Source organism: Giraffa tippelskirchi, chromosome 2, assembly GCF_054371585.1.
Source record: "Giraffa tippelskirchi isolate mGirTip1 chromosome 2, T2T-mGirTip1v1.2.pri, whole genome shotgun sequence".
NCBI classification, from domain to species: Eukaryota; Metazoa; Chordata; class Mammalia; order Artiodactyla; family Giraffidae; genus Giraffa; species Giraffa tippelskirchi.
The window spans coordinates 27,255,559-27,283,421 of NC_137276.1; the positions used below are offsets into that span (position 1 = coordinate 27,255,559).

General features: G+C 39.9%; 1 protein-coding gene across 3 annotated transcripts; it reads right to left on the bottom strand.

Annotated features, from left to right (window-relative positions):
• Positions 1 to 1,988: 1,988 nt before the first annotated feature.
• AS3MT (arsenite methyltransferase) lies at positions 1,989 to 22,078 on the bottom strand. Of its 3 annotated transcripts, none has more exons than XM_081544736.1 (11): positions 21,805 to 22,078; positions 21,190 to 21,230; positions 20,822 to 20,949; positions 19,741 to 19,891; positions 19,103 to 19,239; positions 18,331 to 18,400; positions 16,967 to 17,048; positions 12,562 to 12,693; positions 12,091 to 12,233; positions 9,860 to 9,994; positions 1,989 to 2,250 (listed from the first exon to the last, which is right to left on the bottom strand). In XM_081544736.1, exons 1-11 carry the CDS (start codon positions 21,968 to 21,970, stop codon positions 2,146 to 2,148), a joined length of 1,290 nt encoding a protein of 429 aa, XP_081400862.1. In that variant the 5' UTR covers positions 21,971 to 22,078; the 3' UTR covers positions 1,989 to 2,145. The 3 variants fall into 3 exon arrangements, with proteins under 3 accessions (XP_081400862.1, XP_081400884.1, XP_081400873.1); XM_081544758.1 differs by lacking the exon at positions 21,805 to 22,078 and adding an exon at positions 21,422 to 21,488 and having other exon boundaries at positions 18,349 to 18,400; XM_081544747.1 differs by lacking the exon at positions 21,805 to 22,078 and adding an exon at positions 21,422 to 21,488.
• Positions 22,079 to 27,863: the final 5,785 nt, after the last annotated feature.

Genomic DNA, 27,863 nt, shown 5'->3' on the forward strand with positions numbered 1-27,863 from the left:
GCCTCTTGATGAAAGTGAAAGAGGAGAGTGAAAAAGTTGGCTTAAAGCTCAACATTCAGAAAACTAATATCATGGCATCCAGTCCCATCACTTCATGGCAAATAGATGGGGAAATAGTAGAAACAATGGCTGACTTTATTTTTCTGGGCTCCAAAATCACTCCAGATGGTGATTGCAGCCATGAAATTAAAAGACGTTTACTCCTTCGAAGGAAAGTTATGACCAACCTAGACAGCATATTAAAAAGCAGAGACATTACTTTGTCAACAAAGGTCCATCTAGTCAAGGCTATGGTTTTTCCAGTGGTCATGTATGGATGTGAGAGTTGGACTATAAAGAAAGCTGAGTGCCGAAGAATTGATGCTTTTGAACTGTGGTGTTGGAGAAGACTCTTGAGAGTCCCCTGGACTGCAAGGAGATCCAGCCAGTCCATCCTAAAGGAGATCAGTCCTGGGTGTTCACTGGAAGGACTGATGCTGAAGCTGAAACTCCAATCCTTTGGCCACCTGATGTGAAGAGCTGACTCATTTGAAAAGACCCTGATGCTGGGTAAGATTGAGGGCGGGAGGAGAAGGGGACGACAGAGGATGAGATGGTTGGATGGCATCGCCAACTCAATGGACATGAGTTTGGGTAAACTCTGGGAGTTGGTGATGGACAGGGAGGCCTGGCGTGCTGCGGTTCATGGGGTCGCAGAGTCGGACACGACTGAGTGACTGAACTGAACTGAATAAACCAAATAATCAGAATACCGTATCTTTTCACCATTTACTGCTGCAGGACCACCAAGCACTTATGAATAGCAAAGTATGCTTAATCCCAGCTGTACCATTCTAAGTAATACTGTCACTGAAGTAGGTTATGATTGAATAGATATTGAACTCTACAACCAAGAAAGCACTGTTTAGAATCAAGGTCACACAGATGCATCGGCCTTGAAGTATACCACCAGTCCTTTCCTCAGTTTGTAGTAGTAAGTTAGTGTCTATACCTGAACCCATTCAGAAATCGGAGAGTTTTTCCGTTTTGTACAGCTTTGTTAAAAGGGGGTTCGTGTCCTATAAATTCATTCCAATGTTTTAGAAGACCTAAAAATTTTCCTACCTCTTAACAAAAAAACTCTTCAGTCATGCAAGTTCCTCCCTTATTCTTTTTGCACTGAACTCAGAGCAACTAGTTGATATTTGCTTGTTAAAATTCTTCATTGATTGAAGGTTGTTATTTAAAAACTGAACCATCAGCTCCTGACGACCAGGGCCTTGGCTTATATATGACTTACACGTTCTGCCCGTGACAAAGTCTTCAAGTACAACTGGTCTTCAATTGATCTAATCATTCTTGAAACTTCCCTTAAGGTTCTTAATTTCTAATGATGCAATCATCCTTGAAAGTTGAGGAAAGAAGAATCCCTCAATCTTCTTCTTTAACTATGGAAACTAGGACTAAACCTAATACTTTCCTACAGGTTTAACTAGGGCATTTTATAGAGGAAAAGAAAACCCACCATTTTTACATCTAGTTTGTCTTTTAAAAAGTATCAAACTGTTTTCCTGATCTGGTTAAGATTTACTGCATATGGTCACCATGTTGTCATATGTTAGGGTAAACTGAAGTCAAAAAAATCAACACTTGGGTTTTTTTCTTCATTCAGTTGCACATTGGAGGGGAAAAAACTGATATAAAAGACCATTATCTCAAGAGCACTCCTACCAAATTTGATTTGGCAATCTTTTGGCATGATTCGAATGATTTCAGTAGGAGCTTTGTTTAATGAGCACACATGGTGAAAAGTCCAAAAGGTTCTATGCGGGTCAGAAGGAAGATGTTTTCCCTGAGACTTGGCCAGCTGTCTTTTCTAAAGCCTTCCTTGCCCATGGGCCAAGTTTAAGACTGCTGCTCAGTTCCATTTCTGGCCACCAGGTGGCACCAAAATCGGGTAAGAGGAAAACGGCTTAACGCTTCTAAGTGATTCTGCTGTAAACCTTTAATACTTTGTAAACTCATTTATTTTTATCTAGAAATCAGCGGACTTTTGCCACTTGTTCTTTCTTGTGTTATGGGCTATGGGAAAGGGAAGGTTAAGACATGTGTTTTCTCAACTCATTCTTTCACCTCCTGCCCACTGTCTTCTGGTCAGCTGTTGTTTTAGGAGCATTTCTTTGTACTGCAGCAGCCACCAGCAGCAGGGGGCATTCTGGACACGGCACTGTCAGACCTCCCTGCAAGTGCAAATGGATCTGTGATCACATCCTGTCAAAAGACAAACCAAGACAAAAGGATAGGTTAAAGATGTTTCGACAGACACTAACATTTCAGCTGGACTTAATGCTTATTTACTATAAGGAGAACAAAATTGTACAGTTCTGTGGAGTCCTGGGAGCAGCATCAGTCACTCACTTATCAAGGTGGCTGTCTTTTCCAGAAGTTCCTAATTAAGTTATCGCTATTTTCAAGGTAAACTTCATTTAAAGCTTCTGAAAGGTCCCTTTTGGGCCAGGAGAATTGATTTTGCTTTATTCCATGGGATTCCTGTTTGTGCCTTTTACCTTTTTGGAACTGAGCTACTGACATGCTGGATCTTCTTCCATTCTTTTACTCTAATCTCTAGAAACGTGTACAAGAGAAGAAGGGAAGTCCCAGAATACCAGGGCCCTCATTGGTAATTGCTGATATTCAGATATTGAGATTGCCATCCACAACCAGTAAGATTTCAGGACCGAGTAAGTGGAATTTTCAAACGATAAGACAGCAGTCTTTATTTTTCCTCCTTTCACCTTCTAATGAGATACCTCTACCAGCAGTGCCAACAGGTCAGAGAAAAACCAGGCAAAAAGATTGCACGTCAAGAGTATGCACAAGCCACCTTATTAATGAAAATAAATTCATTAAACATGAACTTACACTCTTATTATCTGTTGGTGGACTGCAACCTACAAGTTACAAACAAGTTATTTGTTTGTAATTGCAAACAGAAAGATGTACAAGTAATATCAGCACCACTTCCAAATGTCTGCAACCAGCCCGAAAAGCTCTCAAAACTTGAAGGAAATAGAAGGTAGGACACCCTGACAAGCAGTCCTTTCCAGCACTAACTGTGCTTCTATGAACAGTATAGATATAGAGAGCTAGTGCAGCATACTTGTTAAGAATGTCAGCTCAAAATAAACAGATGTGGGTTCAGAGTCACTCCTTTCTAGCTGTGTGACCTTGGATCAGCAAATTAATCTCTCTGAGCCTGTTTCTTCATTTCTAAAACGAAGAAAAGGAGTATTATGAGGACTATATGATGGGGTGCCTTCAACATGTTAACTGTTAGATAAAGGTTTGGTCCTCTAGACTACAACCAAAATCACTGCAGACGGTGACTGCAGCCATGAAATTAGAAGATGCTTGCTCCTTAGGAGAAAAGCTATGACAAACCTAGACAGTGTATTAAAAAGGAAAGACAGCACTTTGCCGACAAAGGTCTGTATAGTCCCAGTTATAGTTTTTCCAGTAGTCATGTATGGATGTGAGAGCTGGACCATAAAGAAGGCTGAGCGCTGAAGTAATGATGCTTTCAAATTGTGGTCCTAGAGAAGACTCTTGAGAGTCCCCAGGACACCAAGGAGATCAAACAAGTCAATCCTAAAGAAGTCAACCCTGAATATCCACTGGAAGGACAGATGCTGAAGCTGAAGCTCCAATTCTTTGGCACCTGATGTGAAGAGCCAATTCATGGGGAAAGACCCTGATGCTGGGAAAGACTGAGGGCAACTGAGGGCAGGAGGAGAAGGGGGCAAGAGAGGGTGAGATGGCTGGATGGCATCACTGACTCAATGGACATGAGTTTGAGCAAACTCCGGGAGATAGTGAAAGACACGGAAGCCTGGCGTGCTGCAGTCCATGGGGTGGCAAAGAGTCGGACACGACTCAGTAACTGAACAACAGCGACAACTGTTGTCATATGATCATTCCCATGACTATTAACTGGAGCAAGAGAGGACATAGCACACATCCTATCTGCATCACTGTAGATGCTGCAGGGTTTTAATAATTCTTTTAGATAGCAAAATATACTTTGCTTGTCAGGATTAAAAAAGGAGGAGGAGAAGAAGAAAAAAGAAAAAGGAGGACTCTCAAAAACAGTCATTATGGAGTCAAGTCCCAGTAAGAAGCAGTACCTTCATTCCTCTACTGCAGCAACTGATAGGATGACAGAAATACGAGCAATTCCCTACATGCCTCCTGCTTGTGGTTCTCAGGAATCTATCACAAAGGTCTTCCATAAAAAAGATAAGAATGTCCTCCTCCAAGAGCCCAAGGTTGTATTTCTAGGACACACAGCTGTTTCATTCTTCAAATCTTCCTTCAGTGTCAATTAGTCCCCTTTCAGAAACATGGAACGGATGGCACAACCGTTGGCTGAAAGAAGTAAGGCAAGAGAGATGGGAGATGGTTCTGATAAACCAGTTCAAACACGCAGAAAGTTGCATTCCTGCCAGAGGTCAGGCATCCTCCTGCACATGAGGTACTGGAGAGCTCTGCTGGCAGAAAATTATCTCCTGCAGAAGCAAACACATCTAAGGACAGTTTCCCAGCCAGAGTGGGCTGGGGGAAAAATTCTGTTTACTTGTAACTAATCCTCTGACAGCCTTCAGAACCAGGATTTGGGAAACCAGGTAGAGGAGAATAGAATGATTAAAGTATTTCCAGATAAACACTGATTTTGACCAGCAGGATTTTGTTATCAGTGAACCACCAAGAATTTCAAAAGACCAGTAACACATTCATGAAATGCAATGGACTGAAAAGTCAGAATTCAAATTTCTATACTTTTCCCTCAAAAGTTATTTTTTCCTCAAAAGCAGAGTGCTCAAGAATCAAATAAAGCAAATAAACAAATAAAATCACTTCTTACCTCTAGAGATGGCTTCTACACTTAGCTGAGACTATGCCACCAGGGAATTCCCTAATAAGCTTCACTCTTAAAAGACTACGTGGGGACTTCCCTGGTGGATAAGAGTCCACCTGCCACTGCAGGGCCTCGGGTTTGATTCCTGATCTGGGAAGATCCCACATGCCTCGGAGCAACTGTGCCCATGCGCCACAACTACTGGGCCCACACTCTAGAGCCTGGGAGCTGCAACTACTGAAGCCCATGTACCTTACAGCCTGTGCTCCGCAACAGGAGAAGACCATGCACCAAACCAAAGAGTAGCCCCCCTCGCCACAACTAGAGAAAGCCTGTGCAGAGCAACAAAGACCCAGCACGGCCAAATAAAAAAAGACTGCTTGGGAATTCCCTGGCAGTCCAGCGGTCAGGACTCAGTGCTCTCACTGCTGGAGCCCAGGGTTCAATTTCTGGTTAGGGAACTAAGATCCCACAAGCTGCGCACTGCGGGCAAAAAAAAAAAAAAGGCTGTGAGGTAACAAAAGGTGGAGTAAAAGGCACAAAAGTTACTTGTGTATCAATGTTTGCCCCATCCATCTGAAATTTCTACAAAACATAAAGAGCAGAAAAGTAAAATTCTTGAAGATTATAGAAATTCTGAGCCAGGAGAAAGGGTACATGAGAGAATGATGAAAGAATCCTGCAAAGAGGGTCAGAATTCAAACACATAGAACACAGTTCCAAGATACCAAGAATCTTAGCAAATACAAATCCATAACCATAACCACCTCTGTTCCTTGAGTATGTTATTACTTACCAGGCTTTGCCTAACATTTACATGTATCATTCCATTTGACTTTCACAATCTGAGGGAAAAAAGGATCATTATCTTCATTAAACATGAGGAACCCGAGGGTTTGAGGAGGTTAGGTAAGGAATCCAAGATTACACATAAGCGGCAGAGCCGAGATGTGTACTTAGTCTATCTGTGTACATACACCCCACCATCCTGCCCCAGAAAGAGCAGCTTATTCTGCTGGGCAGGACTTTGGTGAAGGTTAGAAGTTCTGTCAGACAAAAAAGATCTGAAATCCACCACTAAGCCTGTTCTAAATAATAGAATATTATAAATTAACAAGTGGATTACTAAAATAATTGAGAGCATGAATGGGGGAAAGGTAAAAATAAATATGAGAAAGATGCCACTATCTGTTATCACTCCCTATCCACCTTCTTCATAGGGAGGTTGTGAGAGATGACTGGAGGTAACTTGTGATAAAATGCTTTTAAAAATGCTACACCAATATTTCAGTTACTAGAATAATAATCACGATGGTGTGATCACTCACCTAGAGCCAGACATCCTGGAATGTGAAGTCAAGTGGGCCTTAGAAAGCATCACTACGAACAAAGCTAGTGGAGGGGATGGAATTCCAGTTGAGCTATTTCAAATCCTCAAAGATGATGCTGTGAAAGTGCTGCCCTTGATATGCCAGCAAATTTGGAAAACTCAGCAGTGGCCACAGGACTGGAAAAGGTCAGTTTTCGTTCCAATCCCAAAGAAAGGCAATGCCAAAGAATGCTCAAACTACCGCACAATTGCACTCATCTCACATGCTAGTCAAGTAATGCTCAAAATTCTCCAAGCCAGGCTTCAGCAATACGTGAACCGTGAACTTCCAGATGTTCAAGCTGGTTTTAGAAAAGGCAGAGGAACCAGATATCAAATTGCCAATATCCGCTGGATCATCGAAAAAGCAAGCGAGTTCCAGAAAAACATCTATTTCTGCTTTATTGACTATGCCAAAGCCTTTGACTGTGTGGATCACAATCAACTGTGGAAAATGCTGAAAGAGATGGGAATACCAGACCACCTGACCTGTCTCTTGAGAAACCTGTATGCAGGTCAGGAAGCAACAGTTAGAACTGGACATGGAACAACAGACTGGTTCCAAATAGGAAAAGGAGTACGTCAAGGCTGTATATTGTCACCACGCTTATTTAACTTATATGCAGAGTACATCATGAGAAACACTGGGCTGGAAGAAACACAAGCTGGAATCAAGATTGCCGGGAGAAATATCAATAACCTCAGATATGCAGATGACACCACCCTTATGGCAGAAAGTGAAGAAGAACTAAAGAGCCTCTTGATGAAAGTGAAAGAGGAGAGTGAAAAAGTTGGCTTAAAGCTCAACATTCAGAAAACTAAGATCATGGCATCTGGTCCCATCACTTCATGGGAAATAGATGGGGAAAGAGTGGAAACAGTGTCAGACTTTATTTTTCTGGGCTCCAAAATCACTGCTGATGGTGATTGCAGCCATGAAATTAAAAGATGCTTACTCCTTGGAAGGAAGGTTATGGCCAACCTAGATAGCATATTTAAAAGCAGAGACATTACTTTGCCAACAAAAGTCCGTCTAGTCAAGGCTATGGTTTTTCTAGTGGTCATGTATGGATGTGAGAATTGGACAGTGAAGAAAGCTGAGTGCCACAGAATTGATGCTTTTGAACTGTGATGTTGGAGAAGACTCTTGAGAGTCCCTTGGACTGCAAGAAGATCCAATCAATCCATCCTAAAGGAGATCAATCCTGGGTGTTCACTGGAAGGACTGATGTTGAAGCTGAAATCCAATACTTTGGCCACCTCATGCGAAGAGTTGACTCATTGGAAAAGACCCTAATGCTGGGTAGGATTGGGGGCAGAAGGAGAAGGGGACGACAGAGGATGAGCTGGTTGGATGGCATCACTGACTCGATGGACATGTGTTTGGGTAGACTCCAGGAGTTGGTGATGGACAGAGAGGTCTGGCATTCTGCAATTCATGGGGTCGCAAAGAGTCGGATACGACTGAGCGACTGAACTGAACTGAAGCTATTTTAGAAAATATTCATTTTAGAATATGCTGGAATACTGGCTCAAATACTTCACACTATCGAAGATGGCTACAATCAAAACAGAAACTAACAACTCTTGGCAAGGATGCAGAGAAATGGGAACGCTTGCACATTGCTGGTAGGATTGTAAAATGGTGTAGCCACTGTAGGACACAGTTTGGTGACTTCAAAAAGTTAAATGGAGAATTACCATATGACCCAACAATTCCACTCCTACATACAGACCCAAAAGGATTCAAAACAACCACTCAAACAAATACATGAGGCACATATACATGCATAGTCACAGCAACATTACTCACAACAGCCAAAAAGTAGAAACAACCTAAACTTCTGTCAACTGATGAATGGACTAAAAAAAAAAAAGTGCTATAGCCATATAAGAGACTACTATTCAGCTATGAAAAGGAATGAAATACTGCTATATGAATAAACACTGAAAACATTATATTAAGTAAAAGAAGCCAGACAAAGAAGGTCACAAAGTATTGTATGATTCCACTCATAAGAAATGTCCAGAAAAAGCAAATCCAGAGACAGAAAACAGATTAGTTACTGCCAGGGATGGGGGAAGGGAGGATTGGGGATTAGTGCTTAATGGGAATAGGATTTATTTTGGGGGTGATGAAAGCTTTCTGGCACTAGACAATGGTAATGGTTGTACAACATAAACAGACTAAAAGCTGTTAAATTGTACAGATTAAAATGGTTAAAAAAATGGTTAAAATAGTGAATTTTATGTTATGCAAATTTTACCTCAAGTCTTAAAAAGCACTAAAAGAAAACAAGTAAATTTATAATGTTCACACAGAGCAGGTCTTTCTAATTGTAACACCAAAGCCATAAACCATAAAGGAAATGACTGCATAAAAACTGAAAACATCTCTTCAGGAGAGAAAGCAAATAAAAGGGGAATTCCCCTGTGGTCCAGTTGTTAAGACTACGCTTCCACTGCAAGGGTCATGGGTTCAATCCCTGCCCAGGGAACAAGGGTCCAACATGCCATGTGGCACAACAAAATACAAAGCAAATGAAAAGATAAATGAGAAAAAATTTGCAACATAATAATAAACAAAGTCTTACAGAGCAATTTAAAAAATCACTCTAATAGAAAATAGTTAAGGGAATTACGTAGGAAGTTCACAACAGATGAAATTTAAATGGTAAATAAACATAACCAAAAAGTTCAACGTATGTAAAATAAATAAATCATATTCTGCTTATCAGATAAACAAAGATTTTTTAAAAGTTGTTGTTCAGTCACTCAGTCACGTCTGACTCCTTATGATCCCATGAACTGCAGCAAGTCAGGCTTCCCTGTCCTTCACTATCTCCTAGAGTTTGCTCAAACTCATGTCCATTGAGTCGATGATGCCATCCAACCATCATCTTTTTTAAAAAGTAATACCCATATTAGTAAGAATACAGGGAAAATGTGTTCTCATACATTGCAGGTAGGCATATAGGCTGGTACCATCTTTCTGACTATTCATATTAAAAGGTCTGTTGTTGCTGTTTTGTCACTAAGTTGTGTCCAATTCCTTGCGACCCCATGGACTGTAGCCCTCCAGGCTCCTCTGTCAGTGGGATTTCCCAGGCAAGAATACTGGAGTGGGTTACCATTTCCTTCTCCAGGGGATCTTCCTGACCTAGGGATCAAACCGTCTCTTGTATCTCCTGCATTGGCAGTGGATTCTTTACCGCTGAGCCACCACAGAAGCCCACTTTAAAAGGTGTATGTATATATGTATACTTTGCATCATTTTTCCCAAGGTAGCTCTTAATCTTTTTTGTATCTATACCTCTTTGGAAACCTGATGAAAGTAACAGACTCTTTCCCAAGAAAATACACATACAATTTTAAGGGGTTCATGGATGCTTTAAAGTCCACTGATGGATATACCAAGTCAGCATTGGAAAAATGAAGTTATGAAGTTAAATCATTTTATAGGTACAAAAATACTAGAAATAAGTTATGGTGGCCCACTAAAAGATTAATGGTTTGTTTCTTTAGCAGTCTGTGGTGATCATAACAATTTTTTAAATGGTTCTGTTTGAGGTTAGGGAATTAAAAGCCAAGCCAACCTTTACTTCTAAAGCAGTACAGCCTCCATGTGTTGGCAACTTCTCTCCACCTGGCCCGATCAGAAAATCTTGGGCAAATCGTGAATTCTTCAAGATAGCCGCTGTTTCTTCATCTACTTCAACAGCTTCATCTTTCTGAAGGGAAGCATGAAAGACATTCTTAGAGATGCCACTTTCATCTCAATAGAAGAAAAACATCGTGAAGGGTTTTTCTATCTACTACTATCGAGTAGTATCTCAAGATAAAAGACTACAGCTTTTGACATAGTATTTTCTCACACTCAGACCCTGCTGCTAGTAGCTTCATGCTTATTTCTCCGTGGAATTGACCAGTGTCATTGTCAGTTTTCCTTTGGTGGCAACACCAAAAAAAAAAAGACACTCATCGCTCCAGTTGTCTAATTTCTGCTCAGAAGCAAATGTAGCAAATCACCACTCTCCGAGTTTCACCTTATTTGTTGCTAAAATGAAGTCTTTGGACTAATGGCTTTTATGGTGTGTTTCCTTGAGTCCCAATGTGCCTGGGAGGTGAGTAAAGGGTCCATGCCTTGGGAATCAGGAGTTAACAAAGGAGATTCTGAGCTGTCCAATCTCTGCTCCTGTCCGATAAATTCTGCTTGTATCCCTTCAGATACTGGGGTTATATAAAGCAAGGACCTACACGCAGTAAGTATTGGTCTTTTAAATAAAATTTTGGGCTTCCCTGATAGCTCAGTTGGTAAACAATCTGCCTGCTTTTGCTGAAAAAAAATAATTCTGGGGGCAGGTAGAGGGTGGGCAGATTGGCTGATGGGGGTCAAAAGATACAAACTCTCAGTTATAAAATAAATAATTCATGAGGCTATAATGTATAGCATAATGACTGTAGTTAACGATACTGTTTTATATATCTGAGAGTAGCTGAGAAACATCCCGAAATTTCTCATCACAAGAAAAAAAAAATGTGTAACTACGTATGGTAATGGACATTAACTATAGACTTACTGGATGATCATTTTGCAATATATATAAATATTAAATCACTATGTTTTATTCCTGAAGCTAATATAATGTTATGTGCCAACTATGTCTCAATAAAAAATAATTCTGCCATTAGAAATGTTTTTTTTGAAAGCCACTAGACCAGAGTGATGATTTCACTGATTCTGTGAATCTACTGAGCAGGCAAATGGCAGTATATCAGTGAAAAAGCATTAATGGCTCTGTGGCACCAGGAGTATTTAAGAAATCTGAAAATGCTATCTAGACCAAAACATCAGAGCAGGGAAACAGTTAAGCTCTTCCACCTTTGGAACAAATGACTATATCTTCTATTTACTGAGTTCCCAGTACCAATGTTTTACTACATTATTACTAATCTTTATAGAAATTCTGCCACATAGTATTATTATTATCCCTACTTTTACAGTGGAGCAAACTGTGTCTCAAACAATTTTGGTGGCATATTCAAGTTTACTCAAGTAATAAATAAATAACAGAGCCAGAATCTGAAACCAGCTATCTAGTTCCAAAGCCTGTACTTACCTGTTTTGAGAAAACAAAGCCTACTCTAAAAAGAGTAGTAGAAATATCAGTGTCATCATTGAACACTAACAATTCCTTAATCCCGAAATACAATTAAACAACTGAAATATTGTTGCTCAGTACTCTTATAGTTTTCCATCTTCTTTATAATACCATTAATCTGATGTATGAATGACGTTTCTCATAGAAAAGTTTTTAAGGGGTCATAATGATATTTGGTTATGTAGGAGAACATTCTAAGGAGATGCTGAAATATTTAAAGGTAAAATGTCATGATATCTGCAACTTACATCTCAATGGTTTAGCAAATATATACATGTATGTATGTATATATTTGTTGTTTAGTCACTAAGTCGTGTCTGACTCTTTTTCGACCCCATGGGCTGTAGCCCGCCAGGCTCTTCTGACCATGGGATTTCCCAGGCAAGAATACTGGAGTCAGTTTGCATTTTCTTCTCCAGGGGATCTTCCTGACCCAGGGATCGAACCTGGGCCTCCTACATTGCTGGCAGATTCTTACCACTGAGTCCCCAGGGAAGCCCACAAGTACGTGTGTGTGTCTGTTTGTGTGTATATAGATAGACACACAGACACATACGCATATACCAAGACCAGAAAAGTGAGAAGCAATGCAAGATTAAGAAAAGGTTTGTGGAGCAAAGGTAAGAAGATGAAGAATGCTGGAAGTCATGGAAATCTTCATTTACCTTAAATGTGAAATTTGCATCAAATATTAGTTCTTTTTCGTGTCCTTTGATTCCTCCATTGTAAATAACTTGGCATTTTTTGGTTGGTCCTATCTTAGGGAGTTTGAAGAGGCGAAATGTTGCAGAAACAAAACAGCAGTCACCTGAAAACAGAATATACTCATGGTTCGTCTCCAGCACTGCAGTGGTTATTGGTCTGCTCAATAGATGAAGACTTAAATATTATAAAGATGGTTTCTTCTTTGCATGCCATCAATCATCTTTCTGGGCACATGATACTATTTACTGAATAACTTCAAAGTGCTTTATTAAACACCAAACTTTGGGAAGCTGCCATTAAAGGGGAGATAAGATGGAGATTTCCAGATGACACAGTCTCCTTCAGTGAGATTCACTGAGGAGATATTTGCTAATCACCAAATCTGAACCATTCAGGGTGGAGTTATAACAGTCCCTGCTACTGTTTCTTACCGATCACGTTTTCTAGCTCCTTGTTTTGAACTGTAATGAACCTGGCAGTGACCAAACGTGGAGGGCAGAACCCAATTTTTTTGGCAAGGACAGAAAGGTCCTTCCAGTACAAAGCACCACCCAGGCACTCACCTGAAAAAAGAGAAATCACGATCAACCAACACAACTAGATATTAGGGAGTTATTCTTCTGGTATAATTGATTAGGCTATGGTATTACTTAGAACACAGGTCCTAGAAAAATAGAAGAAGGACCTGAGTGTCCCCCAAGGTCTAGAAAATCAAGGTTAAGGCTGGATATGCTAGCTAATGGTTCTATCAATCATAACATTCATGCATATATTAGGTCACATTCTGAAAAGCACTATGTTACGTAAGTAAAAAAACTACAAGAAAAATTACAAAACTGCCTTTTAGTTCCAGATTAACCTCATAACAATCTGCTACTAGAACAGTAATTACTATTTTTTTTTTATTTGCATTATCTTTTTTTTTTTTTATAAATTTATTTATTTTAGTTGGGGGCTAATTACTTTACAATATTGTAATAGTTTTTGCCATACATTGACATGAATCAGCCATGGCTTTACATGTGTTCCCCTTCCTGGACCCCCCACCCACCTCCCTCCCCATCCCATCCCTCTGGGTCATCCCATTGCCCCGGCCCTGAGCCCTTGTCTCATGCATCGAACATGGAATGGTGTTCTGTTTCACATATGATAATATACATGTTTCAATGCTATTCTCCCAGAACGTCCCACCCTCACCTTCTCCCTCAGAGTCCATAAAATTGTTCTATGCATCTGTGTCTCTTATTCTGTCTTGCATATAGGGTTATCGTTACCATCTTTCAAATTCCATATATATGCATTAGTATACTGTATTGTTGTTTTTCTTTCTGGCTTACTTCACTCTGTATAATGGGCTCCAGTTTCATCCATCTCAGTAGAACCGATTCAAATGTATTTTTTTTAATGGCTGAGTAATATTCCATTGTGTATATGTACCACAGCTTCCTTATCTATTTGTCTGCTGATGGACATTTAGGTTGCTTCCATGTCCTGGCTATTGTAAACAGTGCTGCGATGAACATTGGGTTACATGCGTCTCTTTCAATTCTGGTTTCCTCGGTGTATATGCCCAGCAGTGGGATTGCTGGGTCATATGGCAGTTCTATTCCCAGTTTTTTAAGGAATCTCCACACTGTTCTCCATAGTGGCTGTACTAGTTTGCATTCCCACCAACAGTGTAAGAGGGTTCCCTTTTCTCCACACCCTCTCCAGCATTTATTGCTTGTAGACTTTTGGATAGCAGCCATTCTGACTGGTGCAAAATGGTACCTCATTGTGGTTTTGATTTGCATTTCTCTAATAATGAGTGATGTTGAGCATCTTTTCATGTGTTTGTTAGCCATCTGTATTTCTTCTTTGGAGAAATATCTATTTAGTTCTTTGGCCCATTTTTTGATTGGGTCGTTTATTTTTCTGGAATTCAGCTGCAGAAGTTGCTTGTATATTTTTGAGATTAATTGTTTGTCTGTTGCTTCGTTTGCTATTATTTTCTCCCATTCTGAAGGCTGTCTTTTCACCTTGCTTATAGTTTCCTTTGTTGTGCAAAAGCTTTTAATTTTAATTAGGTCCCATTTGTTTATTTTTGCTTTTATTTCCAATATTCTGGGAGGTGGGTCATGGAGGATCCTGCTGTGATTTATGTCGGAGATTGTTTTGCCTATGTTTTCCTCTAGGAGTTTTATAGTTTCTGGTCTTACGTTTAGATCTTTAATCCATTTTGAGTTTATTTTTGTGTATGGTGTTAGGAAGTGTTCTAGTTTCATTCTTTTACAAGTGGTTGACCAGTTTTCCCAGCACCACTTGTTAAAGAGATTGTCTTTTCTCCATTGTATATTCTTGCCTCCTTTGTCGAAGATAAGGTGTCCATATGTGCGTGGGTTTATCTCTGGGCTTTCTATTTTGTTCCATTGATCTATATTTCTATCTTTGTGCCAGTACCATACTGTCTTGATGACTATGGCTTTGTAGTAGAGCCTGAAGTCAGGCAGGTTGATTCCTCCAGTTCCATTCTTCTTCCTCAAGATTGCTTTGGCTATTCGAGGTTTCTTATATTTCCATACAAATTGTGAGATGATTTGTTCTAGTTCTGTGAAAAATACCATTGGTAGCTTGATAGGGATTGCATTGAATCTATAGATTGCTTTGGGTAGTGTACTCATTTTCACTATATTAATTCTTCCAATCCATGAACACGGTATATTTCTCCATCTGTTTGTGTCCTCTTTGATTTCTTTCATCAGTGTTTTATAGTTTTCTATATATAAGTCTTTTGTTTCTTTAGGTAGATATATTCCTAAGTATTTTATTCTTTTTGTTGCAATGGTGAATGGAATTGTTTCCTTAATTTCTCTTTCTGTTTTCTCATTATTGGAGTATAGGAATGCAAGGGATTTCTGTGTGTTAATTTTATATCCTGCAACTTTACTATATTCATTGATTAACTCTAGTAATTTTCTAGTAGAGTCTTTAGGGTTTTCTATGTAGAGGATCATGTCATCTGCAAACAGTGAGAGTTTTACTTCTTCTTTTCCTATCTGTATTCCTTTTATTTCTTTTTCAGCTCTGACTGCTGTGGCCAAAACTTCCAAAACTATGTTGAATAGTAGTGGTGAAAGTGGGCATCCTTGCCTTGTTCCTGACTTTAGGGGAAACGCTTTCAATTTTTCACCATTGAGGATAATGTTTTCTGTGGGTTTGTCATATATAGCTTTTATTATGTTGAGATATGTTCCTTCTATTCCTGCTTTCTGGAGGGTTTTTATCATAAATGGATGCTGAATTTTGTCAAAGGCTTTTTCTGCATCTATTGAGATAACCATATGGTTTTTTTCTTTCAATTTGTTAATGTGGTGTATTACATTGATTGATTTGCGGATGTTAAAAAAACCTTGCATTCCTGGGATAAAGCCCACTTGGTCATGATGTATGATCTTTTTAATATGATGTTGGATTCTGTTTGCTAGAATTTTATTAAGGATTTTTGCATCTATGTTCATCAGTGATATTGGCCTGTAGTTTTCCTTTTTTGTGACATCTTTGTCTGGTTTTGGAATTAGGGTGATGGTGGCCTCATAGAATGAGTTTGGAAGTTTACCATCTTCTGCAATTTTCTGGAAGAGTTTGAGTAGGATAGGTGTTAGCTCTTCTCTAAATTTTTGGTAGAATTCCGCTGTGAAGCCGTCTGGTCCTGGGCTTTTGTTTGCTGGAAGGTTTCTGATTACAGTTTCGATTTCCGTGCTTGTGACCAACAGCTATATGCCAATAAAATGGACAACTTGGAAGAAATGGACAAATTCTTAGAAAAGTATAACTTTCCAAAACTGAACCAGGAAGAAATAGAAGATCTTAACAGACCCATCAGTAATTACTATTAACGTTCATAAGGCATTTATAGTTTTTAAGTTCATTACATCAACAAATTAGAAACAACCTAAATCATTACCAATAAACAAATGGCCAAATAAAATATGATACAGCTGTACAATATAATTGTATAATACACTTTTAAATGTTTTTAAAAATTTTAGGCTTAGGAAATATGCTAAATAAAATTGGAATATTCAAGTCTATATGCAGCATATTCCCAATATTTTTATACTCACCCACAGGAAAAAAAGCAAATCTAAAAGTGTATATACTAAACTATTAAAAGAGTTACATGTTTAGTAGTAATTTTTTCTTTTTGTATTTTCCAACTGTTTTTTTGGCCACGCCACTCAGCTTTTGGGATCTTAGTTCCCTGATGGGGGATCAACCCTGCACCCATTGCACTGGCAGCACAGAGTCTTAACCACTGAATTTCCAGGGGAGTCCCAACAATATCTATTTCTTACTGTATAATAAGAAAAAAGTTAACATAATTTATTTCAAAAAAACTTTTGATTTCATAGCCAGACTGACCAAACACATGCCATTTATCTCCTCAATGTCCAGAAACTCCATGAAAATGACAGTCAAGGGATCAACAACAGAATAATGATGAAAATACATGGAATTAAGGACGCATCAACTCTGGAGCAACTGGCGTCATTTCTACACTAGAGCTTTTAAAAGAATTTTTCACACACATTATCCCATTCAATCTTCATGACAACCCTATGAGGCAGACTGAATTATTACCTACATTTTATAGTTCGGAAGTCATGACTCAAAGAGATTAATTAAATTGTCCAAGGTCATATCAGAGTTGAGTGTCAGAGGAGAAGAAGAACCTAAGCCTGCTACTGAACGCCATGTGTTCCCACGCCACAAAGCCTCATCCTGGACATCAGCAGGATGGAATACTGTACTTGAACGAGTATCTGCCTCAAAACAAAACAAAACACAAACACCTACCCCATAAAACTTTGTGTGTCCTGATTTCTTCTGGCAATTCAAGGCTAGCATAGACGTCACTGAAATATAGCTCCCCACCATGCTGAAACAGCAGAATTAATCCAAACAAGGTTAAAGATTACATTAGTCCCTGATAGCAAAGAAAGGCATAAGGGGATAAAATCAAGTTTTAAAAAAACAGCAGAAGTTCCTGAGTTGACCCTTTTTGAACAAATAACTACTTGCTCCCTCTCTAGTTACAATCAATAGCCAACTGCCAAGATTTATTTTCAGTGCCTCAGCCAACAACTAATAAAATAACTTTACAAACTTAATCAATCTGAAGCAAAGCAGACCAGGCTTTCACAGAACAGAAGTAAATGGTACTCGTAAAGTCTCCTTCCTTAAAAATTATATAACTTTTGTAACATTGTTATTTATTTTTGTAATAACACATTATCTTTTTAAAACGTCCTTAAAATCTCAGGCATATGAGTTATCAGGAATTTTAAGATTTTATTTAGCTAATTTCAAGAGCATGGAGGTCTAGACTCCACAGTAATGTCTCTACCTTCTACAAATACACCCTGGTGAAAGTAATGAGCTGGTCTATATAATGGCATACTAATTAAGACACTGTTAAATCATTTCTGCATAGTGTCCAACTCTTTTCAACCCCATGGACTGTAGCCTGCCAGACTCCTCTGTCCATGGAATTCTCCAGGCAAGAATACTGAATTGGGTAGCCATTCCCTTCTCCAGGGGATCTTCCCAACCCAGGGATCATTTAAACCTGGGTCTCCTGAATTGCAGACGAAAGCCCTTGATCTCTGCAACAGTCTTATAAACCAACAATCTCAGCATCTTCTATCATGAAGAGATACATCTCATGATACACACAGAGGGTGTGGAGCGCCTGCAAGTTTTTCTTTAAGAGAGTAGTTAGTGTAAAAGATTCACCTTCTGTAACTTCCCAAAGATATTGGAATACTGATGGGTACAAAATAAGGAGCCCTGAGAAACACTGTCCATGCTAGGAGAGTCTATTCAAAATAACAACCTTAGGAGTCAATCCAAAGGTCCCCGCAGCTCTGCAGATGCTATTCTAGGCTCCTATACAGCAGCAAGCAGGAGGAAAAACAGTCAAAAAAGCAAATTTTAACATATTCAATCACAATCATGGCTCTCAGATTTATCACCTTTTGCAACCTGAGAGGAAAATAAATTCATATCTCAGGTATTCCAGTCACCCCCTTTCTGCCACTCTTTCTAATTTAATGGATAAATTAGGAGTTGGAGCTCTCAGCTCAAGGGGACAAGAACAGGACAGATTCCATGTGTTCTCACTGATGTTCAAAGACAGCCTGTCTCCCTCTTCTCCTGACCTTTAACACTCGATATACCTCCTGCAGCACTTGCTGTTTATCAGGTACAAGGTTAATGACACAATTGGATCTAAAAAAGAACAGAGAGAATGTCAAGCACACCTTCAGACTACTAAGTCACCCTCAAATTCTTTTAGTCCCTAAAAGTGGTTCCCACCATTTTCTCAAAGCTACACCATTTTTCCCACCTCCCTCCTCTCTTCCCCACACTCAGCTTTGTCTCAAGATAAGGGAGATAGAGTGTTTAGAATCTCGATAAACTGTTAGCAAGTTTGAGTGTGCAGAAAAAATTCTGAGGCATGATGTTGGCCATGCAACAAAATGACTTGGGACCAGATGCCTATTGCACAAGGCATTTCTTACACCACATGTAAATAGGTTGAGTTCCTCAAAGGCAGCTTTATTAAGGCTGTCACTTGGGCATGCTTTGACAACTCGGTGGAAAAACAGAAACACAGAATCTTATCATTTGCCATGAAAATAATACTAAAAATAACAGATCAATGTATATTATACAAGCAGACTCAGGAGTCTTGCTGGTCTTTTGGGCACATTCATAAACCACAGTTCAGCTTAAAATCTGTTCTCTCTTAGGCTAGTGTGTTAGGTGGCTAGTGGACTACAAGTGCCCTAGGCCAGCTCCATCCTTTTGTTAAGCCAGGCTAAGTTTACTTTAAGCCCCTAAATGAGAATCCATTCAACAAAAAGTGGTGATGCTTGTGTGTTCAATCATAAATGGACTATATTCACAACAGTAAGGATGTAGACCTACATAACAACATCATAACTCTCATTCTTGATTCCAGCCTCTTCCAACTTTTCTATGTAGCCATGAATAAAAGTCACATTGGGTGCCTGGAAGCCATATTTTTCCATGTGATATTCAATGTACTTGTTAGCTACTTCCACCTACAGGAAGGCAAAAAATAGATTTGATAATCAACATTTTTGAACGCACTAATATTTTCCTAAAATTTCCTATTACTAATGGAATATACTCCCCCCAGACTATTTTAGGTAAGTAAACAAGGTTCATCTGGGCAAGGAGAAATTACTACAGCATAGGACAATTCAATGGAGCATAAACCCCCTGTTTGATACATGGGTTTTAGTTGAATAAACTCTTCACTCAAAAAAATCTTTCAGGATAAATGGTAGAAAGAAGGAAAAGCTCAAACTCCATTCAGACATCACGAGACTCATATATCAGATCAAACCTCTTGACTCCCTTAGAGAGGCCCCTAAACATCAAAGTTCTCAGCTTCCAAGTCAGGAAGCAATAATGGCAGAAATGAGCATTGCATTTAGCATCTTTCTTAAATTATCCTTGACATGTAACAAGGAAACAACTTCATCTCTAAAAGACTGCTTTTCAGAATTTTTTCCTCCTTATCCCTGAAATTGCCTCACCTGACCTTCTGTCATGTCTATTCCAGTGACATGTCCCTTCTCACCAACCAACTGACTAAGAGCATAGCAATCTCTGCCACTTCCACTACCCAGGTCCAAAATCCAGCAGTTTTCCAGACACTCAGGGATGACCAGACCACAGCCATAATACCTGGAAAATAGAAAATATATACATGTGTCTATTATTTTCCCTCTAGAAACTAGAAGACATGGAACCACGAAATCTTAAAAATCCTTCTTCCTTTCCTCCCTTTTTTCCTTCCATCATTCATTCAATTTCTCTTTCGGTGTTTAGTCTCCCCCAATACACTGGAAGCTCCATGAAGGCTGACTATCACTGCTTTGTTACCACTGAATTGACAGGCACCGTTCCAGGTAGTAAGACAAATAAACCAACTAAAATATTTGTTAGGCACTAACTGAGCATCTGATGCAGGTCTAGAACAAGCTCATCACTGAACAAGAAAGGTAAGACAAGTGTATCTAATGGGGGAGGTAAAACACAAACACAGGAAACGTTTTCTCTGATTTACTGAAACACAGTGGCACAGGAAGTAAGTGCTATAGCAGTTTGGGGAAGCAGTGCTCAAGGATTGAAGACGGCTTCACAAAGTAGGTAGGACATCAGTGAGGTGTTGGACGGGTGGGATTCAAAAGCATTCCAGATTGATAACAGCATGCCGGGCAGGCAGAAATCATCTTGGCTGTGTTGATGGTAAGAGGAAAGGAAAGGTAATAGTAGAGTAGTCCAGGGCATCAGAGGGAGCCAAGATTGGTTAGGAAGGTAGGGCCAAACTGAACAGGTTGGAATGTCAGGTCAAAGGAGTATGAATATATCCTGTGAGTAAAGGGTTGTGCACTGGGGGGATGGGGGTGTTTGGAGCAGGGAGGTGAGGGGGTGTCACTGGATGTTCTTCAACAGAGCAGTAAGATAATCAGTGCTGTGCTTTACCGATTTTATGACAGACAAGGCAAGCCCCATAGACTGGAGGAGGCGGGTTAATTCTAGTGACCTGGCATCAGTATCTTTTGAGAAAGCTGCTGTCTGGGGTCTTCATGGAGGCAGCACAGAGCACTTTACCTCAAGGATACTTCCTCGTGTACATTCTGCAGGGCTTCCAGGATGTGATGGGGGACCGGCCTGGCTGCAGTGACACAGGCATTGGTCTGGAGGTCTGCTGATTTCTTCAGCATCTGCCCATAGTAGGTCTGACCCAGGGGCCAAAGGTGGAGTTAGGGGTGGGGAAAGAAGAACTGGTGTCCATTGGGGTAAGGCCCCCTGCACCCCACCAACCCCACTCCAATCCACTGAGGCCTGGCCGGCCTTTGCTCCCTGTAAAGCTCCAAGCCCGGAAGTGGCCCTGCCCCCACCCCAGGAATCCTGGCGGGCCAGGCCGGGCTTCCAAAGGCTTAATGTCCCACCGCAACCACAGGCCCTACTGCTGGCACCTGCACGGCCTTCCGGATCTCAGCGTCGCGCGGGGTGGCCACTGCCGGGAGGGAGAAAAGGCAGCTGAAAAGCCAGGGCGCTGAGGCCAGCGTGGAGGTGGGGGAGCCCCGGGGCAGAGGGGTGGCCTAGGGCCGGAGCTCCCTGGTGGTGGCGACAGTGGGAGGTGGGGGGAGCAGAGTTTCAGCACAGGGCCTGCTCTGGGGGCGGGCAGAGGAGAGGGACCACACTCACTGTCTCCACCGTCTCCGGACTCCAGGACTTGAGCACCCGCAGACCGCTCTCGAAGCCCAGCGCTCTCGAGGCCCCGCCCCCACGCAGGCAGGCCTGATTCCCCGCCCCCGCCCCCGGGGCAGGCACCCACCTGTGCAGGAGGGGCCACGTGTCCCCATGTGCTGCTCTGGCCCTAATGGGCCTAATGTCAGCTTGGGTTTCGGTTTTTCCAACCAGCAGGAGGCTACTACTGTTAATTAGTATCTTCCTTTATTTTATAACGCTCATATTAACGCCCATACACACATTGATTTTTGCCCCTTTAGGGGATGAAATCACCTTTTCTCAATCTAGTGTTTAAAGTCAAGTGTATTGAGATATAATTTACATTCAGTAAAATTCACCTTTCTTTATAAAGTGTACAGTTTTGTGACTTCCAGTGGTCATGTATGGATGTGAGAGTTGGACGGTGAAGAAAGCTGAGCGCAGCAGAATTGATGCTTTTGAACTGTGGTGTTGGAGAAGACTCTTGAGAGTCCCTTGGACTGCAAAGAGATCCAATCGATCCATCCTAAAGATCAATCCTGGGTGTTCATTGGAAGGACTGATGTTGAAGCTGAAATCCAATACTTTGGCCACCTCATGCGAAGAGTTGACTCATTGGAAAAGACCCTAATGCTGGGTAGGATTAGGGGCGGGAGGAGAAGGGGACGACAGAGGATGAGCTGGTTGGATGGCATCACTGACTCGATGGACATGGGTTTGGGTAGACTCCAGGAGTTGGTAATGGACAGAGAGGCCTGGTGTGCTGCAATTCATGGAGTCGCAAAGAGTCGGACACAACTGAGTGACTGAACTGAACTGAACAAGGTACACATCATTATAATCAAGACTCTCACCCAAAACAGTTTCTCCGTTCCTCTTTGTATAGTAAATCTCCCCACCTCCATCTTCTAAACAACCATAGATCTGTTCTCCCAACTTTCCCAGAAGGTCACAGCAATAGACTCATACATTATGTAGTTGTTCACAGTCTACACTGAATTGTATTTAGGGAAGCAACTTTGCTAGGTTCATTTTTAACCTCTAGTATTTTTCGGTCAATTCACTTGTTTTTTAGGTATTGTCATCTCATCTTGCAGAAATTTTTTTAAATTTAGTTTTTCCTCCACTAATACATTTTATTTTGTGGTTACAACAAGAATTCCTATTCATTAGGATAGTAAGGAGATATGGGGTTTCAATTAAAAGGATATCTGAACAGAAAATTTACCAAATTTTAGTTACTTTTCAATCTTATCTGATAATAACAATTTTCCCAGATGTCAGTTTTAAAATATTAAGAGGAAGTTGTTGTATTTTTGTATTTTTAACAAACTAAACCCATGGAAATGATCCTTGTTGGAATATTTTTATAGGTCAGAATATTTCTAACTATTAAGTATGTAAAAATAAGTTTTTTAAAAAGTAAATTTTTATAGATACCTGGTTTTTGGCAATCATTTAATGGTGAAAACACTCCTGAATATTGGACTGAAAGTCCTTGGACTGCAAGGAGATCAAACCAGTCAATCCCAAAGGAAATCAGTCCTGAATATTCATTGGAAGGACTGATGCTGAAGCTAAAACTCCAATACTTTGACCACCTGATGCAAAAAGCTGACTCATTTGAAAAGACCCTGATATGGGAAAGATTGAAAGCAGGAGGAGAAGGGGACAACAGAGGATGAGATGGTTGGATGGCATCACCGACTCGATGGACATGAGTTTGAGCAAGCTCTGGGAGTTGGTGATGGACAGGGAAGCCAGCGTGCTGCAGTCCATGCGTTCACAAAGAGTCAGATATGACTGAGTGACTAAACTGAACTAAACTCCTAAATATTAAGTTTTAAAAACACTCTCTCAATTTAAAATTAGTTCCTTTAGAAAAGTAGTCACTTTCTCACTCATTGCTAAAATGGTAACTTTATCTTGAAAGGACAGATGAGTGGGAGGTTAAGGAAAGAACTTGATCATTTTCTACTTGTTCACTTGTGCTTGTTTTATTATATTATCTTCAATTTGCGGTTATTCACAAGAACCATTTGATAAGCCTTAAATCCACTTAACCACATACAGATATGCTACAATTAAACCAACCACCATCAACTTACACTGGGTTATTCCCAGTTTTCCCTCAAGTATCTAGTGTGCAGGGCTGGTTTTGAACCAGATGGCTTGTGAACATCACTCATCCTGATTGGTCAGGGCCTCAGTCACAGAATTTTTTTGTTTTTAGTATCACTCCTTGGAGAAGGAAATGGCAACCCACTCCAGTATTCTTGCCTAGAGAATGCCATGGACAGAGGAGCCTGGCAGGCTATAGTCCATGGGGTCACAACAGTCGGACACGACTAAGTGACTACACCACCACCACCACTACCATTCCTGCCGAATGGTACACATGCTATGTAGACTGAGGCAGAGCTCTCAAATCAAGCCATATTTAAAATATTAGCAAAAGCTAATTTTCTCTTTTTTAATATTTATTTATTTATTTGGCTGAGCTGGGTCCCAGTTGCAGCACGTGGGTCCTTCTTGTGGTGTGCAGGACCCTTTTAGTTGCTACATGTGGGATCCAGTTCCCTGACCAGGGATCAAACCCAGGCCCCCAACACTAGGACCACAGAGTCCTAGCCACTGGACCACCAGGAAAGTCCCTAATTTTCTCTTTTAAAAATAAAACATAAACATACACAGATATTTTCACGTTTTCTTTCCTACCTCCAAGGATGGCCTTGTGTAGAACTCCACACATCTAACCGTGTAAGTTACTGGTCTGACAATTCCAGCATGGTCCAGAAAGGCAGATTTTGGTTCAGTACACAGAGCCATCTTTTAAGTAGAGCTTCCAAAATGGCCAGCACCCCCAAGTAAAAGATTCTCCAAACATTAGAAGCATTTAAGCAGAAGCTATTAATAGAAATACCAACTGGTTGTTTACCTACCAGAGATGAAGCAGCAGGGGTAAATGGGTTAAGATTCAGTTCCAAAAACCTTTCCTTTGTATGATGCTAAATGCTAGAAATGACAGGCAGCACTGTTGTTCCTGGGGCTTCCCAGGTGGTGCAGTGGTCAAGTATCCACCTGCCAGTGCAGGAGATACAAGAAACACGGGTTCAATCTCCAGATCGAGAAGATCCCCTGGAGGAGGAAACGGCAACCCACTCCAGTATTCTTGCTGGAAAATTCCGTGGACAAAGGAGCCTGGGGGGCTATAGTCAATGGAGCCACAAAGAGCCATTACTGAGCACACACACATACCCTTGTTTCAATTTAAAAGAAAAGTAACAGATAATAGCAAGCTAGACTAGCAGTCAAGACTACCAAGCTCAGAGACTTTGGATAAGTCACTTCATCTCCCTGCCTATGTGTTTTCATCTGTTAAACATGGGGCCAGAATTTAATAACTTGTGAGGCCCCATACAGCTATAATATTCTGGAGTCCTATGATACTTTCCTCTAAAACATACTTTTAGAGAGTTTTTTTAAGTCTTAATTAGAAATAGAAGTTGAATTTTTTCTAATCCCCTTTTGGTGTTTATTACAGTGATGTATAATTTTTCCTGTTTCCTAGTAATCTAATATATTTTGCAGCTGTTACATCAACTTTGTAATTCTGGAATTATTTTGGCAACTCTTCTAAACATTTCTCTATTTGATTTTTCAGAGATTTTATTAGGATTTTTGCATCTATATTCATAAATAAGTATCTCCTAAATACCTTTATGTTATCTCGACTTATTTTTTTTAATGAAAATTACATTTACTTCAGCAAAGGAACTGGGTATCTTGCTATCATTTTCTATACTTTGGGAGCATATATGGACATGATTTGTTCTTTGATACTCTGGAAAGTCTCAGGATAGCCATTACAAACAGATGACATTTTAACTGGTTATTTTTGACAAGTTATGGATTATTTCTCATAACCAGATGGGACATATTCTTTTTTAAATGTTGGTTTTATAATACTATGTCTTTATAAGGAGCCAGACATTTTGATACTAATAATTAAATTTTTAACATCAAGCTGATTTGTTGCTGTTCAGTCACTAAGTCGTGTCTGACTCTTTGCAACCCCATGGACTGCAATGCACCAGGCTTCCCTGTCCTTCGCTTTCTCCCAGAGTTTGCTCAAACTCATGTCCATTGAGTCGGTGATGCTATCCAACCATCTCATCTTCTGTCGCTCCCTTTTCCTCCTGCCCTCAATCATTCCCAGCATCAGGGTCTTTTCCAGTGAATCAGCTTTTTGCATTAGGTGGCCAAAGTACTGGAGCTTCAGCTCAGGGTTGATTTCCTTTAGGACTGACTGGTTAGATCTCCTTGCAGTCAAAGGGAGTCTGAAGAGTCTTCTCCAGCACTGCAATTAGAAAGCATCAATTCTTTGGTGCTCAGCCTTCTTTATGGTCCAACTCTCACATCCACACATGACTACTGGAAAACCCATACCTTTGTCTATATGGAATCAAACTGATAATTCTTTTCAAATCTAATTGATTTATATACCTCCTATTCAATTACATATTTACTAATTTATACTTTTATGATTGAGCTGACATTTTACCAGTTTAATCTATAAGAACCAATTAATGGTTTCATATATTTTTCAAACTTTTGTAACACATGCTTGGTTTTCTTATTCTACTTTGATTTCTTTTGTTCTCTTTCTAAATTCTAACCACAAACCCCTTGGATGGGGAGGGCTAACATTTATTTCTACTTTATCCCTAATACAGAGGGGTTCCCTATCCTTCACTTTCTCTTGGAGTTTGCTCAAACTCATGTCGACTGAGTCAGTATGACTTTAAACTATGACTTTTTTCTTTTATACTACTGCTTGGGTGTCACCACATAAATTCACTTGCATAAAATTTGAATTTTCATTATTTTGAAATTATCCTCCCACATATCCTCTATAACCCAGATGTTATTTTAAAGAAATATCTTTTGTCTCCATATGTTTGATCATCATTTAATTCTACATAACTTGTCTATTTCTATAAGAAACAAACTATTAAATTATGTATACATTTCAGCCTATTCTCGTATTTGTCTACTTTTTTTCATGTATTTTGGCATTATGTTCTTTGTTGGAGAAGACTCTTGAGACTGCCTTGGACTGCAAGGAGATCAAATCAGTCAATCCTAAAGGAAATCAATCCTCAATATTCACTAGAAGGAATGATGCTGAAGCTCCAATATTTTGGCCACCTGATGCAAAGAGCTGATTCATTAGAAAAGACTCTGATGCTGGGAAAGATTGAAGGCAGGAGGAGAAGGGGATGACAGAGTAGGAGATGGTTGGATGGCATCACTGACTCAGTGGACATGAGTTTGAGCACGCTCTGGGAGATGGTGAAGGACAGGGAAGCCTGGCGTACTATAGTCCATGGGTTCACAAAGAGTGCAACACGACTGAGTGACTGAACAACAACAACAAACTAGGTTTTCATTATTTAATGTAAATTTCATCTTTAATTTTAATTGTGAATATTAAGTTGTAAAATTTATCTTATCAGATACGATATAAGCAATAATGTGTGTGTGTTTAGTCGCTAAGTTGTGTCCCACTCTTTGAGACCCCATGGACTATAACCTGCCTACCTCCTCTGTCCATGGGATTTCCCAGGCAAGAATACGGGAGTAAGTGCCATTTCCTCCACCAGGCAATCTTTCCCATCCAGGGATCCAACCTGCGTCTCCTGCATTGGCAGGTGGATTCTTTACCACTTGAGCCACCTGGGAAGCCTAAGCAATTACTGCTTCTTTAATATTTGTTCCAGCATATGTTAATTTTTTTCATCTTAAATATTTCTTTGCTTTGTGATATTTGGATGGTTAAACTTTGTTTTCTAAACTGGTGACTTTTAAAAACAAAATCAGTCCTTGGATTTTCTAAGAAGATAATTCTACTATATGATAACAATTTTGTCTCTTCATTGCTAACAGTTACATTTAATTTTAATTTCTGCACCAGGTGTGGCTTCCAGAAAAATGCTGAATAGAAACTGATAGTAACATCCTCAGATAATATTTCAGATGTTTTACTCCTAATATGACAATTGATGTAAGTTTGCAACCATTCTTTTTAAGGTAAATTGAGCCTGTTTACATTTAATAATTGTAATAAATGTTTATAGAATGAATACATAAGTGAATTCCTTCATACCTATTTTTTACTTTAAGTTTATGTGCACATATATAAAATGAGGAATATATATATAATCTAACATGATTAGTCAACTTGATGATAGAGAATATGAATTAAATTGGACTCACATATGCTTTTCTTCTTTCAGTAAAAACACGATTTTTCTATGTCAGCTTTCTCCCAATACTTTGGTGAATTAAGAATGGAGCTAAACCAGGTTGGAGTCCCATTTTAAATTCAAACAAAGCACAGACATTCAGACTTGAG